At 45.3% G+C, this 19,121-nt stretch overlaps 1 protein-coding gene across 1 annotated transcript in view; it reads left to right on the forward strand.

Moving 5' to 3' along the window:
- The window catches only part of LOC307080909 (A disintegrin and metalloproteinase with thrombospondin motifs 20), a gene marked incomplete at both ends in the record, with an annotated part of 89,405 nt that extends 75,822 nt beyond the window's left edge, over positions 1 to 13,583 (forward strand). The window contains 10 exons of the mRNA XM_079743874.1: positions 3,928 to 4,101; positions 5,809 to 5,988; positions 7,694 to 7,894; positions 8,740 to 8,866; positions 9,879 to 9,973; positions 10,141 to 10,235; positions 10,637 to 10,770; positions 12,380 to 12,471; positions 12,953 to 13,057; positions 13,494 to 13,583. Coding sequence (XP_079600000.1) covers positions 3,928 to 4,101; positions 5,809 to 5,988; positions 7,694 to 7,894; positions 8,740 to 8,866; positions 9,879 to 9,973; positions 10,141 to 10,235; positions 10,637 to 10,770; positions 12,380 to 12,471; positions 12,953 to 13,057; positions 13,494 to 13,583 — 1,293 coding nt within the window. The remainder of the gene's footprint in view (positions 1 to 3,927; positions 4,102 to 5,808; positions 5,989 to 7,693; positions 7,895 to 8,739; positions 8,867 to 9,878; positions 9,974 to 10,140; positions 10,236 to 10,636; positions 10,771 to 12,379; positions 12,472 to 12,952; positions 13,058 to 13,493) is intronic.
- Positions 13,584 to 19,121: the final 5,538 nt, after the last annotated feature.

Here is a 19,121-nt window from a genome sequence, read left to right on the forward strand (position 1 = left end):
GGTTTACCCATGACCATTTTGAGGAGGTAGCCATCGTTTGAGGTTTTGCGAGCAGCAGCTGAAACAATCTGTGGTTTGCACTTTGAGGGCCTGATTTGAATGGCTGCCTCGCCTGTCTATGGCCAAAACTCATTAATATTCAGTCCTAACGTTTTTAGAACACTGATAACACTGTCAAACAGGACTAACAAAATACATTGAGATCCTCCCCTCCCCGAACGAAACAAATTATTCAAGAACAAAATCTAAATTTTCCTGTTGACTGGTGGTTGGGTATTTCTGCATCCGTCCACTGTGAACCACTTAGAGGCTGTTAAAGGAACTACGAACCACACGATTATGGTATTCCACCATAATCACTGATCCACCACTCTTCCTATGTTAAAGCAGCAGAACTTCAGGGGGGGAGACGGAACAGAAACTGAGGGGTTGGAGTTAGGCCTTGCTTCCTGTTTCTTTACAGAAATATTCTAACAAACAGAAACTGATTTGCGCAATTAGTCAAAGCTTTTAGAAGGGGATTTCCATAATAACATTCCGAGATTGGCCCGTCCACTCAGTGTTGATTGGAAACCTTTACAGACACATTTTTATGTTGAAGGTGTGCTGGCCGCTTTACTGTTCGCTGTTGATTGTCAAATGCGCGCTTACAGATCCAACAAACTGATTGGCCGAAACAAATATTCTTCCACCTGGGCTTCAGAAACATGGCTGCCACTTGTTCCAGACACATCTCTGGTATTGGGAGTGCCAAAAACAACCTTTCTCTCAGATTGTGCCGCGTCGGAAAGAGATGTTGGCTGTCATAATCAGACCGCTAATCGCAGAGAAGTCACAGAAGTCCTCCATGGCTAAGACGTTTTGTTTTTTTGGTTAGCAATTTCTGGACATGATTTTAACATACCCCATTTATTACCTTGGCCAAGTCATGTGACTTCTCTCTCTCTATGTCTCTCTCTCTCTTTCTCTCTCTCTTTCTTACTCTCTCTCTCTCTGTCTCTCTGTCTGGCTGTGTCTCTCTCTGTCTCTCACTCTCACTCTCTCTCTCTCTGTCTCTCTGTCTGTCTGTATCTCTCTGTCTCTCTCTCTCTCTTTCTTGGTCTCTCTCTCTCTCTCTCTCTCTCTCTCTCTATCTATCAAACGGAGTCTGGAAACAATCATCTCCTTCCACATACCGCCAGCAACCATGAAATCCTCAACCAGAGCGAGAAGACATGTTTTATATCTGAACATCCACGCCTGGGACAACTCTCAGAAACAACAAGACCCTCAGAGACCCTCAAGTGTGTGTGCATGTGTTTGACTAAAATGTGTGTGAGCGTATGTGTGTGTGTGTGTTTAACAAAAGTGTGTGCAAGTTTGAGTGTGTTTGGGTGTGTTTGTGTCAGTCTCACATTCATCTGTGCATTATACTAGTGTGTGTGTTTGTGTGTTTGATTGAGTCTGTGTTTGTGTGTTTGAGTCGAGTCTGTGTGTGCATGTGTGAGTCTATGTTTGTGTGTCAGTGAGTGTTTGACTGTGAAGGGTTTGAAGTGTGTGTGTGTGTGTGTGTGTGTGTGTGTGTGTGTGTGTGTCTGTGTGTGTGTGTGTGTGTGTGTGTTGTGTTGCTTTTAAGTAGGCCTGCTATCGGGGAGATGGGATAGCCTCTAATGGAATGAAGAAGAGAGACACTCGTAAACATTTCCTGGCGTTTCTTCAGAACCCTTGGGACTCAATGTCCTCTCCTCAGCTAGCCTGGCTATTGCCAGACCAAGCTCAATCTACGATTGAGCTTGGTCTGGCAATAGCCAGGCTAGCTGGCTATTACCACATAGAATACATATTATACATAGATCCAACTATAAGCTCAATCGTAGATTGCATGTTGGTCTTGGGAGGCTGCTGTCATTTTCTTCAGCACAAGAGGCGTGATCAACTGGCCTGGGTCAAACGACTCTGTACGCAATTGGCTGCTTACTGTCGCTTCCCTGTCGTCATTGTGTTAAACCAGCCAATAGCGCGCCAGGGGGAAAAGCCAGCTTGGTGATTGGCTCCCGCAAAAAACGTATCGGAAGCAGAAAGAAATGTATTGCTCTTCTCCACACCCTTCTGCAGGGCGAATTCAAATCGGGGGGCGGGGGCTACCCAGTCTAGTCCTCCGCAGCACCAGGGTGCTAGGCTGTCATCCGTCACCCGTCACCCGTCAACACGCTCATCTTGAGACGCTTTATCTCCCCGCTGTGGGAATGTGAACTTGTTTCACAGCTTTAAGGTCTGCAGGATTTATACGATTATGGTTTCCTTTCTTTTTCTTTTCTACAAATAATCACATCTTGGTTTTCCGTTTGGAAAAGGTCTGATGATGACGATGATGATGATGATGATGATGATGATGATGATGATGATGATGATGCGTGCGGTACTTTGTTCTCCAGGCCAAGCTGGCCAAGTGCTCCGACCACATTCTGGACCATTTACAAGAACGTATCCCATGATAGCCAATAACGACATATTGACTCAAAACATAAGTAAAAATCCTATATTTATATGATATATTATATAGAATTATATATTATATATAAATATATATGTAGATACATATAATGAATGATATATTATACATGTACATATATGGAACCACAACTACATCTGGCGCTTGGTGGAAACTGGAGACTCCAGGTTTTGTGCACTGCTTCCCCGGCTGCTTGGCAGCATCGCGGCTCTCTTTGAGGTTAGATTAAAGGCCAAATCGGTTGCAATCGGTTCCGGTCCTGACGCGCATGACTTCCTCTGCATGCAGGTACCGCGATGCAGAGGGGCCCATCAAAGAGATGTCACCGGAGATATAGAGTGTCTTTGTTCAGAGGGCCTTGCGAGCCGAAAGGCCGGAATTCTTTCTTTAGAAGCTGTTTTTTAGGGGGAAAAAATGCAAAGACCACTGCCGTAAGGGTGTATTTAAATATTCTTGTGACCGGGGTAGAGGTCAGCCAAATTAAGGGGAGCAGGGTTGATGATGAATATTGCATGAGTACAAATGTTGTGTGAAAGAGTTGTGTGTGAAGTGTATGTGGAAGGTCAATTACAGTCCAGGCTCATACATAATTTAATTTAAGTACTCCAAAAGAACGCGCTATGGCGGAGATTGTGTTTGTATGTGTGTGGGTTTGTGAGTGAGAAAGTACAAATCACTCATGACGTGAAACGCTATACGCGTGTGAAGTGTCTTGTGCGATACTTCCAGAAGCTTCAAACTTCTTCTATTCTATCGGCTTTAGCACCAGCATCACCGAAAGTGTGACCAAACGTCTTTTCCGGGGAATTTTACGGTTTGACTCCAACCTAATTCCTCTGAAAAGACCAGACGACTTTTCTTCCGGGACCCCGTCTATACTTTTAAACTTTTCCATGTGCCGTCCGATCCATAGAACTGATACATTGCCTGTCAGGCTCATGTGAGCTAACTTTAAATACAGTAAACTGCTGTTGCTGTAACACCCGCCAGATATCCTGGGATGATAATAGTGCGTCATTGTGGAAGTGGGTCTTGTGACTTCCCCTTCAACAGTATCATTTACACACTGATGCAAAGTAGAGGGAGAAATATAGGGACACTGACTGCATGTGTGTCCTCTTTGCAGGTACCAGCCTGACACACACACATGCATACACATACATGCACACACACACACACACACACACACTCACTCACTCACTCACTCACTCACTCACTCACTCACTCACTCACTCACACAACCACAGGTTGCATTAAACCAGACAAAAGAATTACACATCTGTGGAATGATATTTATATAATTAATATGCATATCGATTGTATTATTAATATTCATATGTGATACATGTCTGTAAGCAGTGTTCTGCAAGTTAAAGAGAAAAAGCTAATTCCCGGCTTGACACTAAACCCTATTCTCTTGTGTCCTGGTGTCCCAGTGTTCTGTGAGCTGTGGGCCGGGGCTGCAGAGCCGCCACGTCTACTGCCGACTGAAGGGCAGTGGGCGTGTGAGCCCAGAGCGCTGCGACCTCCACACCCGGCCCGCTGACCATCAGGCCTGCCTCACCAGCGAGTGCCCTCGCTACACCTGGCTGGCTGGAGAATGGCAAGATGTAAGATATCCCCTCTCTCTCTTTCTCTCTCTCTCTCGCTCTCTCGCTCTCTTTCTCTTTCTCTCTCTCTCTCTCTTTCTCTCTCTCTCTCTCTCCCTCTCTCCCTCTCTCTTTCTCTCTCTCTCTCTCTCTCTATCTCTCCCTCTCTCTCGCTCTCTATCTCTCTAGTGTCATGACCCTCTCTCCCTCTCTAACCATTATGCCTCTGGCTTTCCCCCTATACCTTAACTTATTTAGACTGAAGTGACGTGAGATTATAATGTATTTCATTGAACAACATTTTCTGATGCCTAATGCAAACCTTCATTACCCTAAATAACATCATAATAGTGTTTGACTGCTCGCAATAGTATCTTTTATTCCAAGATTTCCCCGGGATAATACAATTTTACATCACCAAGCCCTACTCGCTACTCTTTAACTCTTTAACTATTTATCACTCGCTCTGTCTTTCTTCATGTCTCTTCATGTCGCTCTCTCTCTGTCTCTCTCTATCTCTCCCCACAAGTTGGATGATATCTGTTTTAGTGAAGATGGCACAATGCTCTTGTGTCACATGATTCTGTTTTTCTCTTGATAAGCATCTCTTTGTGAAGGATCACGTTAATATGCTACTGTATCTGCAATGTGTGTGTTTGTGTGTGTGGGTGTGTGATGTGGTGTATGTGTGTGTCTGTGTGTGTGTGCGTGCGAGCGTGTGCGTGCGTGTGTGTGTCCTGCTCAGTGCTAGTAGCTCAAGTAGCTAAAAAGAGTTCCATGTAAGGAATAAGTGTGGCGTCCACCAGTGATGTGCGAAAGTATGCACGTTTAGACTCCTTTATGTCCTGTAGAACCTGATGAACAGTTTACAGTTTAGCCACTAGATCTCTTTCGCTGTCACCGGCATGGAAAAGAAGAACACAGCGCATGCTAGCAGGGCTAAGTGGACCTTCACACCCAAATATCTGACCTCACGGACGTTCCCACACCAAGGGAAAAATCGGTTTTATTCAGGTGTCTGGTTGTCGTCATTCGGAGTAAGCAGAGCCATGTCATAAGTAATGACATCAAACATGACGTCCACATGTCTGCAGGACTATTAGGGGCACATCTGTCTCTGTGGTGGCTCACAGTTAGCGGGGTTTTGGGGGGCTGGAGAGTTGAATGAGAACCATCCCAGCGCAGGCTTCAAAGTACAACACTGCCCCCACTGCCTATCATCTGGCATCAGACCTTAGGCCTGCTCAGCGGAGTCGTGAGCATGACCTTGCAGAGCTCAGTGCTTCTCTGCTGTACGGAGGGTTGGATCGGGGCGAGTGAGAAAACTGATCGTTTTCCCTCCTATTTCCCTAAGTTTAGAGTCAAGATTTGAGTCGCATGTGTTTTTCTTTGCATCATTATATCGACAAGAGAGCAATTTTTTCACTATTCTTTTTAAAGTTTGATGAATGCTCCAACGAATAGGGAGCTGAAGAAGATTTTAGTTTTAAAAGTGGAAGTGCAATTTGTGATGTCAGAAATGTATTGAATATCTACTTATATATCTTTGCATATAAATTGTATACTTTCTGACATTATGGGGCGAGTTTACGTCGCCCCATTTGTATGCCCGGGCTCTAGGGCATACAAAACATTGTCCTTATGTAAATCGTCCATACAGCACTTCAAAAACCATGCAAAGCTTCTCTAAAGATGGCCGTACCGGCGGTGTGTCTCTCTCTCACACAGTGCAACGCCACCTGTGGGGCCCCGGGGACGATGGGCAGGGCGGTGGGCTGCGTGGGTCCCGGGATGACCCCCGTTCATGAGGACCACTGTGGGGCCTCCTCCCCTGACCGGCCCCCCTCCCGGCAGGTGTGTAGAGGAGCTCCCTGCCTCCACACCTGGATGACCGGGGCTTGGACCCAGGTGAGAACCCCCCCCCCCCCCCCCCCCCTGCTGGTTCGATCCCCGGCCCTTCCTAGCTGGGTGTCGAGGTGTCCCTGAGCAAGACGCCCCACCCTAACTGCCCTGGGCAGAGAGGTATCCCCTGTCTGTATGAGCTATAGGCAGGAATCATGACGGTAACCCACCATTACTCAACTAGCTTTCCTTCAAACAGCCCGACCGGTTGTCCCGTATCTCCACGCAAAGCTGGGGGTTGGCGAAGCGTAGATTTAAGGCTGATTCCTGGTGATAGAACCAGATGACCTCATACAAAAAGATGTAACTCAATAGATAGAATTGACGCAGTAATAGCCGGAATAACTGAGATGCCATTCGGGGCGAGGTCCAGGGAACGGGTTTATGATTTAATGAAGCACAGCGATGGGGAGTCGATGGGGATTATAGGGAAATAGTGCAGGCGTAGTTGGAAGCAGATGTGGTGATTTAGTGTATTAGCTCTTTACAAACACAATGGCTTTGTATGGGGTGAGATGCTTTAGATTAATGCCGTACCTGTTTGTGTTCATGCGTGGGTGCATTTGTGTGTGCGTGTCTGTGTGCATTCATGTGTGTGGCTTTCTGTGGTTGACTGTGTGAATGTGTACACTAGAATGTGTGAATGTGTTTTCTCCATTTGTGTGTTATTTTCTTTGTGATTGCGTGTGTTTGTTTGTTTGTTTTCGTGTGTGTTTGTGCGTGAATGTATGCATGACTGTGGTTAAATGTGTGTGTGTATTTTCGTGTGTATGTGTCTGTGTGTGTGTGTGATTCTGTATTCACGTGTCGTGTGTGTTTCTGCTTGTATGCATGTGTGTGTCTGCTGGTGTGTATGTGGTGTAACATGTGTGTTGTGTGTTTGTCTGACTGCTTGTATACATATAGTGTAACGTGTGATAGTGTGAGTGTGTGTGTGTGTGTGCTTGTAAACATGTGGTGTAACGTGTGGTTGTGTGTGTGTATGTGTGTGTGCTTGTATACATGTGGTGTAACATATGTGTGTGTGCTTGTATAAATGTGGTGTAACATGTGTGTGTGCTTGTATACATGTGGTGTAACATATGTGTGTGTGCTTGTATACATGTGGTGTAACATGTGTGTGTGTGTGTGCGTGTGTATGTGTGTATGTGTGTGTGTGTTTGTGTGTGTGTGCTTGTATGCATGTGGTGTAACGTGTGTGTGTGTGTGTGCTTGCTTGTATACATGTGGTGTAATGTGTGTGTGTGTGTGTGTGTTTGTATGTGTGTGTGCTTGTATACATGTGGTGTAACGTGAGTGTGTGCTTGTATACATGTGGTGTAACATATGTGTGTGTATGTGTGTGTGCTTGTATACATGTGGTGTAACATATATGTGTGTGTGTGTGCTTGTATACATGTGGTGTAATGTGTGTGTGTGTGTGTTTGTATGTGTGTGTGCTTGTATACATGTGGTGTAACATATATGTGTGTGTGTGCTTGTATACATGTGGTGTAATGTGTGTGTGTGTGTGTTTGTATGTGTGTGTGCTTGTATACATGTGGTGTAATGTGTGTGTGTGTATGTGTGTGTGCTTGTATACATGTGGTGTAACGTGTGTGTGTGTGTGTGTGTGTGTGTTTGTATACACGTGGTGTAACATATATGTGTGTGTGTGTGTGTGCTTGTATACATGTGGTGTAACGTGTGTGTGTTTGTGTGCTCATACCAGTGCTCCGTCAGCTGCGGCGTGGGCTACCAGCGCCGCATGGTGTCCTGCTCCGGGGCCCCGTCGTCCCCGGGTCCTCACCCGTACGCCGGCCCCGCCTCCCCCAGCCCCCAGTGCCTTCCCCCCCAGCCGCTGCACGCCAAGCAGTGCCTGCTCAGGGTCTGCCCGCACACGGCCTCCTGGAAGGTCGGCCCCTGGACCAAGGTAGGAGGGGCCCCTGTTACCCTGGAGCAGGAGCCCTCATCTTATTAAGGGGGCATTCTTAAGGTGGGATCATTTCACAATGGTTGAACACCGATATTAAAAAAAACTATTTGTGGTTCCTATTACACCGTGGTTTGACATCGACCAAATTAATTCGCAAACGCGAACTGGAAACTTCTGGAACGTCTGGAAACTTATTTTCAGGGCAATGCGCTCACAGACCAAAAGGCACGCTTGGATAGACATTACATTTATTGAGCAGGATAGACCTACAACCAGTGAGCGCAATGAAACGGGTTAAACAGTGTGGCAGACGTCTAAATCGTTTAGGAGAATGCCTCAACAGTGCGCCCATAGTGCGCTCTTAACAGTCATCATATTAAACCCCATATTCAATAAACGGTTTTGATTGACCCCAGCCAGGCCAGGTCTGCTGGAAATCTGTCTGAACGCATATGCCAGGGAAAATTGAACATGAGCTGGCAGATTGGTCTGGTTCCAAGTCCCCAGTACCCCCTGTAATCCTTAAAAGTCCCCCAGCCAACCCCTGTCCTAGAGGTTAGAGGATTTGTATGGATTATTTATTGTTAATTTTCATACTGTTTTCACGATGGTAACCGCTTGTTTGATTGTGTGTGTGGGTGTGTGTGTTATTTGTGTGTGCGTGTGTGTGTGTTATTTTTGTGTTTGTGTGTGTGTGTGTGTCTGTGTGTGTTATTTTTGTGTTTGCGTGCGTTTGTGTGTGTGCGTGTGTGTGTTATTTTTGTGTTTGCGTGTGTTTGTGTCTGTGTGTGTGTGTGTGTTTTATTTTATTTTTGTGTGTGTGTGTGTGTGTGTGTAAGCAGTGCTCCCAGACATGCGGCGCAGGTGCGATGGAGCGCCAGGTAGAGTGTCTCACAGCCAAAGGCCAGCCGTCCAAACACTGTGCAGCCGACCGACCAGAGTCCCGCGCGGCCTGCAGAGAGACAGAATGTAAGGTTAACCTCCTCTCTTCTCGCTCCTCCTTTCTTCCCCTCATCTAGTTTCTCGTATTTTCTCTGCTCTTTTCCTCTCCTCCCATCTCCTCTCCTTCCCTCACCTCCACCTTCCTCTCCTCTTCTCGCCTCACATCCCTTCCCCTTTATTTTTGTCTGCACTCCTCTTCTCTCCTATTGTCACTAACCCTCTCCTCTCCTCTCTTCTCCTCCCCATTCCTCTCCTTCCCTCCCCCCTCCCTTCTCCTATCCTCCTGTCCTGTCCTGTCCTCGTCTCCTCTCCTCTCCTCTCCTCTCCTCTCCTCTCCTCTCCTCTCCTCTCCTCTCCTCTCCTCCCCTCCCCTCCCCTCTCCAAACTGTTTGCCAACATCTTCACATGTACAAACTCCAACCTTCAGATCATTGAGTCACGTATGGCTTGCTGCCACCCAGGAATGTTCTAGCGCACAATCATAGCATTAAATCGGCCATGCTGTATATAGAAGCCAACTCCATATCTGATTATGTTTATAAAATAACACACACATAAACTTATGCGGGGGTTCCAACAAAATCCTTCCTTTGGACCGGTGAAAGTTATTTTTCCTACGTATCGCGACGCATGCGATGCATGCCACGTGCTAGGGCCCCCCCCCGGGTGCCCGAAAGCGTTGCGGCGGATTCATGCGCAACATTTCAGACGCCGGCGTTGAAAAGTTGCGCCGCGCGCTGGGTGGCTACGCCGCTCGCCTGCCAACTCCGGCTCCGGGGGAAATTAAAATGATACGCTCGGGTGGCGTCTCGCACGGCGGTCACCTATTAATGCTAATCAGCTAATCTGCCGCCGGAGTGGGGGGTGGGGAGGGGGGTCGACACAGTGTGGGGTTCCTTATGACCGAGCACTCACCGCCCCGGCCGCCTTTTCACCCATTTCATATCCTCTCCACCCCCCGAGGCAGATGTATTCCGTGTCACTCACACCTTTTCCATCTCCTCAACACATTCCTCCATCTTGATCTCCCCGACTCCAGGCCAGCAGTTCACCTCCTGCCGGGAGGTGCAGGTGCAGCAGGGTGTGAGAATAGACGGGGAGTTCTACCTCCGGGTCGGACCCCGGATCCTACAGGTGGGTGGGATCCTTCATCAGATGGTTGGGGGCGTGGCTTTCCTGACATGTCGTCACTCCGGCTCAGGGACAATCTCGCCGAGGTATATAACAAATTGGTGTTTCCTCCCTCTTTATTTCCCTCCATCCCACCCTTCCTCCCTCTGTTGGTCGCTGGGTGTTTGTAGATTTATTGTGCGGAGATGCAGAGCAACTTCCCCAAGGAGTACGTGACGCTGCGCAGCGGGCAGACGGACAACTACTCTGAGGTGTACGGACACAGGTGAGAGATCAGCGTTCGGTTGTGCAGAAGACTCCCCGAGGGCATGTTAACGATGATGGCATGTTAACGATGATGGCATGTTTACGACGTGTCTTCTGCTGCGAGCGATCGCTTTTGATTGTTTATTGTTTCCTTTGTGTTTGAAGGATGCTATATAAATGCATCAGCTCAAACTTTATTGATAGTGCCCTTTCAACACTAAACAGCAAAGCAAAGCGGTTAACAAGGGGATAAACACAACATGAAATGAACCAATAAAACGATCAATTCAGACTCGAAGAGTTACAGGGTCGAACAAGGAGTGCTAAACTAAAAAGTGGATTACAATTTTTGACAGCTGACACAGATTAGAACTCACAACGTGCCTCTCCTCCCCCTGGCCTCGTCTGATTGGCCGGCAGGCTGCTGAACCCCTTCCAGTGTCCGTACAACGGCAGCCGGCGGCAGGACTGCGAGTGTCGTCATGACTACACCACGGCCGGCTACACGCTGTTCCGAAAGGTGCGCCTGGACCTGGACTCGCTGAGGATCATGAGTGAGTGATCAGCCCCGCGATTGGCCGATTTGGCCCCGGCATGTTGCCCTTGTTATTGTTTTACAAGACCGCAGGTTGGCTGTCGTTTTAACCATCACCTCAAACCCAGCGCCGCCCCCTGGCTTACCGCCATTTTTGACGGGCCTGTTTTGTTTCACACACACCTCTCTCTCTCTCTCTCTCTCTCTCTCTCTCTCTCTCTCTCTCTCTCTCTCCTGTGGAATCAGCTTTTTTCTTCTCTATCATTTCACCAGGCGAGGAAATGTGAGCCCCTAATATAACAGTTAGAGCCAGCTTTCATGTAGTGTGTTTGTGTGTGTGTTTGTGTGACTATATACACGTGTGTGTGTGTGTGTGTGTGTGTGTGTAAATGTATGTATACGTGTGTGTGCATGTATGTACATGTATGTGTGTGTGTATGTGTGACTATGCCTGCGTTGGTGTTTCTGCATGTGTACATATTTAGGTATGCATGTTTGTGTGTGTGTGTGTGTGTGTGTGTGTGTGTGTGTGTGTGCGTTTGCACATATCTCCACTTATCTCCCCCACACCTCCCCCCTCCATCTCTCATCGTTAAGTGTCTTGACGAGAGATTAGTTGAAGGAGGAGGAGGAGGAGGATGAACAGCGTATGAGGAGGAGGAGGATGAGGGAGAGGAGAAGGGAGTAGGAAGAGGAGAACGGAAAAACAAAATGAACGAGAGAATGTCAATAATGACTTCAAGATGAAGGGGGAGAATATGCGGTTGGGGGTGGTCCGCCACCACCCTCAACCCCTCCCCTCCCGGTCATGCTTGCCATGCGTGACGAAAATTGGAACCCCCCCCCCCCCCCACACACACACACACACACACACACCCCCGCCCCAGAAAGTGTACAAAGGGTCAGGGGTCATTTCGGTTGACTCAGTGATATAGTGTGGAAGTAACTGAACAATGTGTTTGTGTTTAATGTACACGCCAACGTATAGAAGCACATCAAACGTGAAGAAAACATATTTTATGAGGTATATGTACAGTGCGATCTTCAATGCCGGAATGCAAGTATGTATTTCGATTATGTAAAAAGTTAACAATAACCACTCGTCCTGCTGTCTTTTATTTCTGATTGTTATGGGATAATGATTGGAAACCTCTTCAACCTTAGTTAAACATTTAGTCTCATTTTTATTGATTTAGCGGACACTTCTATGCCAAGTGAGGCTGAGAAAAATTCATATTCCAGGTACTCTGAAGAAATTTTGAAACGTAGACAGGAATATTCAGCAAGAACCTCAAGAGCCCTAGCCTGGAAACAAAAAGTATCTCAGGGCTCATGTGTTACTTGTTCTGGCATGAACAACCACGATGGCTACCGCTTATGTTCGACACGTTTAGTGGCTCTGATTTGTTGAAGGTCCATCCGATTGTCTCAAGAGGCATTTTGGTCGGCACCAGTCGATAATAGAAAATTATCAAAGAGGTTCTCGACTAATACTTGATTTGTGAATGGGTCAGGCGATGTCAGGCAGCCTCAACCCTGAAATTGCAAGAAATATACAGCTTGATTTGAACCTGATATCTGTGTTGACGATACCAGGTTGTAGTTACGTTGTTCTGTGTGTCCGCCAGCCACCGACCTCCAGTTCTCCCACACCCCCTTGGGTCGCCCAGTGCCCTTCGCTTCAGCAGGGGACTGCTACAGCGCAGCCAAGTGTCCGCAGGTACGTGAGCTTAAACCTGCTGCTCAAGTGTTGTTGCTATGATAGATAGATGGCTGGACGAATGGACGGACGCACGCACGGATGGACGGATGGACGGACGGACGGCCGGATGGATGGATAGATAGATAATGAAATAGTGTTTCATTAATAGTGTGTTTTAAACCTGCTGCTCAAGTGTTGTTGCTATAGTGTGCACTGTATGCTAAGGTACTGGTTCTGATGCTGCTGTGTGTTATCCTGCTCCGATGTTAAAGACAATCCCTACTTTATGTTCATTTAGAAATAACACAAAATGTATATCTCTTGTTGAATGACAAACTCCTAAAACCACCCAGTACCGGTAAAATGGAAAACAGCTAGATAGTAGCCAACAGTAGATTTGTGGATGTTAATTGTGTGTTGTGTATGTGCTCCAGTTCAGTATTAACCTGACAGGGCCCGCGGTCAGTTGTAACACTATGTGTTGTGAATGTGTTCCTAGGGCCAGTTCAGCATTAACCTGACAGGGACCGGTCTGGCAGTGGCAGAGGCCACAAAGTGGACCTCTCAGGGTAACTACGTCTCCGTCAAAGTCCACAGATCAGAGGTACGGGTTCATCCAACATTTTTCATCCATAAGCATGCTTTTATGTCTTATCTATTTTGTTATGCATGACTACCTTGGAATCGTAAAGGGTGAACACTGTATAGATTTACTATGTATAGAGGCATTTTCACTATCACCTTTTCCGACATGGTAATGAGAACCAAAGGAATTGGTGTGTTCTGGGCCAAAAGTACCAAAACACTAGGGAACCAGAGTATTAGATGGATGTGAATGAAACAAGCAGCACTGTATGTCATTCAAAATTCTTCAACATTCTCAAAATACTTCATCAAATTCTTGAAGATGGATTTTCCGAATAGTTTATGCGAAAGGAATTCTCCCCTCTGACATACATTTTGTTACGCTCCATTGAAAGTTCCACCTCGCCCACTTCCTTTTTCCCCTCTTCGTCTCCTCCTTCCCCAACCAAACGTAGGACGGCAGAAGAATCTATGGCCGCTGTGGCGGGTTCTGTGGGAAGTGCATGCCGCAGGAACACAATGGCCTGCTCGTCCAAGTCCAGTGAATAGTATGCTGGGACCGCCACTCCTCAGCGCCTGACCCCAGTCGCTGCAGTGACACGATGGTGGTAAGGGGGGGGGGAGGTTCTGTCAACGCCTCACCTTACATCACTCGTCCAATCATCACCTTCCAAAACGGCAGCTACTATTTCATGTCTTTGTTTCCGGTGTACTGAAGACCACTTTACAGTGCTATCTCGGCTCTGGCGTGCTGCCAGTGCATACTTTTATACTATGTTATTGTATCTACGGCTTTGCACGTAAGGGACTTCATGTTACAGGCAGATGGGACGACGAGCGGTACACACGCTACATAAATAAGGGACAATCTACTCACGAGGTCACAGAATTTCCATTTAATGGATTCTAGGGGCCAATTATTTTTGTTACTGCCATTAATGTTATTGCGGTTGTTGTGTTGCACCATCAAAGTTCTCCACCACCCAGTATTTACAGTTCTACGCCGTGCATTTGTCAAGTCTGCATGGTGCTGCATGGCGCAGATACAACTCTGCGGTACACACTGTGACCGTGTTGTAATGACTAACAGCAGCGCTGCCAGAATGAATCATGGGTACGTACTTTGATTATCATGTTTCCGTGTTAACATCCATAGTACAACACTGTTTACTTACAATTGTAATCCGTGCATCTTGGGAAAAAACAAAACATTTGCATATTCCTGTGAAATAATTAACAATAGGGATGGGCACCGCTAAACGAGGTAAGTCTGAAAGAGATGGGTGTTTTTAGAAGGCTCTGTATTGGTGCCTTGTATGTCTCATGATCAGCCGGTATGTGAAACGGCACATGACGACATTACCGCGAGGGATTTGAGTAGCCGACACTGTAAATCGTGACGCGTCTCATGTAAAGACTTGAATCATGAAATGAGTTATAGATCTCAAGGACAAACGGTTGGTTGTTACATGTGTAGTCCAAAATAGCTCAAAATAGTTCTCATGTATGTGAAAGAAAATGATCAGCCCAGCATTTTGGTGAGCATTTTCCAGACCTCCCATGTCCTGCTTTGAAAATCATAATTTGTTGATTACAGGTTACTTTAAGTATTTGTTTTATTTTTTCATTAAGTTGTTTTAATTTGAAAATCCAATAGTGTTAAAAGGTCACGTCGTCATTACCGTCCAAGAAGTAAACAGGGTCATCTCTATTTTGCTCTTACCCCTCTCACTTCTCTCTCTCTCTCTCCCCCTCTCCCTCTCCCTCTCCCCCTCTCTCTCTCTCTCTTCCTCTCCCTCTCTCTCTCTCCCTCTCCACATCAACTTGGGCCTTGGTAACAGCAACCCCTACCTCTGTCTTGATTATCCACACTACTGAAATGTACTGTACAGCATTCGCGTTTCAACGTATTTATTCTGTAATAAATTGTAGATATTATGTATATTTTAAGTGACAGTGATTACAAAAAAAAGGGAGAAAAAGACATTGCTATCTTTTTTCCATTATTTCTTTTATTATTATTTGTGTCGCTGAAAAGGTATTATTTTTGTAGTGTGTAACCACTAACAGTAAACGACGATATATTGGACAGTGCATTATAACTACTGGAACTACTTATAATGGGGATAGGGAAGGTGCTGGCATTTCAATGGTTGATGGGTGAAAGGTTGCCAGATAATGTCAGGTACCCCATCGCTTTAGAGAAATCCCTGTTTTTTAGTAGCTGACAACAGGAAGAAAATTCCCCTACCCGCCTACTACCACTACTACAAACAGAAAATTACGCGCTGATACTCTAATACGATGCTTTAACCAAAGTTTATTAGATCATAACTTTTTTTTGCCTGAGAATTCAGCTTGTTTAGACATTAAATTATGGCGGAAAGAACTCATACAAGTCGGTGAGCAGCTAGAATCCTTTGACTGTCTGAGTTTTCATGAAGGTCAACTGTGCTATAAGGTCTGTATCAGAAATTATAAAAATACTTGATGCACTATGTGCCATAAATTGTGTAGAAAAGTAATCATGTTTGTTTTGTGTGTGTGTGTGTATGTGTTTTTTTTTTAAATAACCATTAAGATGTGTAACTTATGATTTTGTGTATTTTTAAACTTGAAGTGTAAACGGCGTGCTGAATATCAAATGGGCATTGATCTTTTTGTTTGCCATGTATAATCCAAAGATGTTTTAAATATTCTATATATATATATATAAATATCATATGTAGCTACACTATGTTTGTAGCCTGCGTTAAAGAAATGGATGATTGATTTTGGTGCTATGGTTACTAATCGTTATGGATATCGTATGTCTTGCTACTATGCTAACACTGTAAAAAATAAGAAATAATAAAATGTTGGCTTTGACATAGGCCTACATGTGTTTTTTTCTGCACCGTAGAAACATGTCCGGGTTGTTATATTTATATGAAGATGTTGTCTTTTGCCAGAATTGCCCGAATTATACCAAATCATCACATGGTTTAAAAGGCCCCAATTTTTACCTCCCGAACGTCAGTCAAAACAGTTTGCAAAATGGAACCTTTAGTGACATCAGACTATGGTCCACCCAGATGTCTGACAACAGCTGGATCAGAAGACCAGTTGTTTATCCAACTATCCTCAAGATCAGATTAGTGTGCATTAGCAGAGCTTAAACACTTATCCAATGTTTAACAAATGTTTAACCTCTCCTGAGCAACATCATCTTTATATCACAATTTATGGGAATATGACCTGCAACTCATTTGAATGGTAGCTTGCCCTGAACTCCATAACAAAACAAAGCGAAACTAATATCTAATCAATATAAAAATAAAAATAAATCATACTTTTTGGTTGGGCTGAAACAGCGCAGGACGGAGGGACGGAGACGTCATAGCACCTATCACAATACGTTGCTTAGCAACTCATCAGTGTCCCTCCTGTCTCATCGCAGGGTCAATCAAGTTAATAAAGTGTGCCAGCCGGTCACCGTTGGCACGGCCGCATGCACTATCCAGACCCTGATTGGTTGGTAGGTCTACATATGCTTCCACTTTACCAACGTCCAAATTACCCCTCCTCGCATTTCGTGTTCGGTTTATCCATCATTGAAAAACAAGTAATCGTGTTTTTATTATCATTTTAAGTTCCCATGCTCACATAAGCTACATAGCTTGATGGGCGACGTGGATCTTGCTGTGTATGTTCCGTGACGTCACACGCCTGACTTGGTACTCTGGTGATTTCACCAAGGCCTCACCGCAGGGAGCTTTCCGCTAAACTTTGTTGGGAAGATGGCTGGAAGGAGGTTTTCTCCTGGAAGCTTCTCACTGTGAGCGAAAGATAGACATCAGCAAGATGAACAGAAGCCCACACAGTACACGCCAAGGACTGATGTGTACTATGAGTGCAGCCCTACATGGACAACAACCGCTCTTCACTTGATTTCAACACATTCACCACCAGTGCTATGGCTTGTTCCAAAACGTGTTCCATGAGAACTTGTTGTACAATGTGCTTCAGAACAATAAGAGCAACGCTTGCATGTGTGTGTCAAGAAGAACCAGATTCAAATACGAAATTACAAGACGTTCGTTAGAGATGAGACATCAATGATATCATTGATTGGTCATTGTCCATAAATGAATTTGCAACATTAATTTGAGATCAAACATTATTTGCTGTGTGTGCTTGTGCGTATGCGTGTGCGTGTGTGTGTGCGTGTGGGTGTGTGTGTGGTGTACAATTACATTGGTACTTATTATTGAACGGAGTAAATAGTGAACCCTAGCGTCAACAAAAACATAGTGTTGGACAAAAAGTTGGAGGATTGATAGATTCTCCAGACTTATTCAGGATAAGACTACAAAAGGCTTGAGATTTCCACTGTTTGTACTACTTTAAATAAATGCATTCAGCAGGAACGGCTAACTTTGCCATGACCACAAAATAACAATGTGTTGCAAATTCAATATAGGTCAAATATGTATGCCTATGTTTATTAGATTACTAGATTCCTGTAGGAAAACATCCTCATAATTGAAGTAAATACCAAACATTATAACCGCCCAAAATGGGTCTCTAGGTCAAGTTTGGGCGACTCGTCGAGGTTATTATGTTGTATCTCTGAATGAAGACCACTAGATGGGGGTAGAGTATAACAATATTATATTTTCAATCGGGAAAAATGATCGAGGGAAAAGGTTGAACACAGCGAGAAAAAAGTAGTGTGAAAAAGGTTAATAAGAATGACAAAATCAATATAAAATAGTGATAGAAAAAGATCGAGAACGAAATAAGCTAGACAAAGGAGTGAGAGAAAAATGGTGTGGAGATGAGGCTATCGAGGTGACGAGAAAAGAGATGGCAGAACAAGAGATGGAGAACATCGAGAAAAAAGTGATAGAATAACAATTCGATAAAGATGGATATAATAAGAAATAAGGAGAGAAACAAATATAGATGTAAATAAAGATGGATAGAAGAAGAATAAAAAATAACCCCAAAAATGTTTTCCGAGATTGCTTCCTGACAGTCCTTCACTTAGCATAAAATCACAAAGGAAGAAAATCTCCAGTATTCTCCTCCACTGCATTGCGGTATTGATAACCATAATAAGGCCTACTGCTATCCCTACTTTTTTATACTCATGTAGTGACAAGATTTTCTGCAGCCAGCCAACAAAATAAAGTTCTTACTCCCTAAGACCTGAAGAGGTCCCTGTTGCCCTAAATATCTCATCCGTCAACCCTCTGAAAGCTCTTACAACTTTTTCCGACTACATGGTAGGTTCTGCTTCCTTCAGTCACTTCTATAATACATCTTGGCTATAGTAGATACATTCAACATTTATAGATGGTTTTCTTAAACCTCTTCCACTCCGTGGACATTAACTCATAAAAAATGTAAATAATTATGGGAAAGGCAATCGGAGTGGTTACGCACACACACACATGCACACATCACACACACGAAGAGACACAAACACACACACACACACACACATGCACGCACACACACACACACACACACACACACACACACACACATTATTCCCCGTCTTGTCTCGCCCTTCTTATAAAAAGAATCTTAGAAAGTTTTAAGTGGCATACTCTGGGTTTTGCAGTGAATGCTGATTCTGTCTCAGTCAGAGTATTCCTGTCTGGGCTCATGTGTGTGTGTGTGTGTGTGTGTGTGTGTGTGTGTGTGTGTGTGTGTGTGTGTGTGTGTGTGTGTGTGTGTGTGTGTGTGTGTGTGTGTGTGTGTGTGTGTGTGTGTGCGTGCGTGCGTGCGTGCGCGCGTGTGTGTGTGTGTGTGTGCGCACGCACGGCTGTGTGTGTTTGTGTGTGCAGTGCATGCATGTATATCTTGTATCATTAGACAGCCAACGCCATATGCACAGAAAGACAGACAGACAGACGGCCAGACGGATCGACGGACGGACGGACTGACAGGCAGGCAAACGGACACAGGCTCACTCCCTGTCAGCATGGCTGCTGTTGAGAGGGTCTGCTGTTGTCCTGTGCTGGTCTGCCGCCCGCGGCTAGTGGCCCTTGGGCCCTCCAGACAAAGACAGGAGCACCGCAACACAATGAGCG

This window comes from Pollachius pollachius (assembly GCF_949987615.1).
Source record: "Pollachius pollachius genome assembly, chromosome: 9".
In the NCBI taxonomy this organism is placed as follows: domain Eukaryota; kingdom Metazoa; phylum Chordata; class Actinopteri; order Gadiformes; family Gadidae; genus Pollachius; species Pollachius pollachius.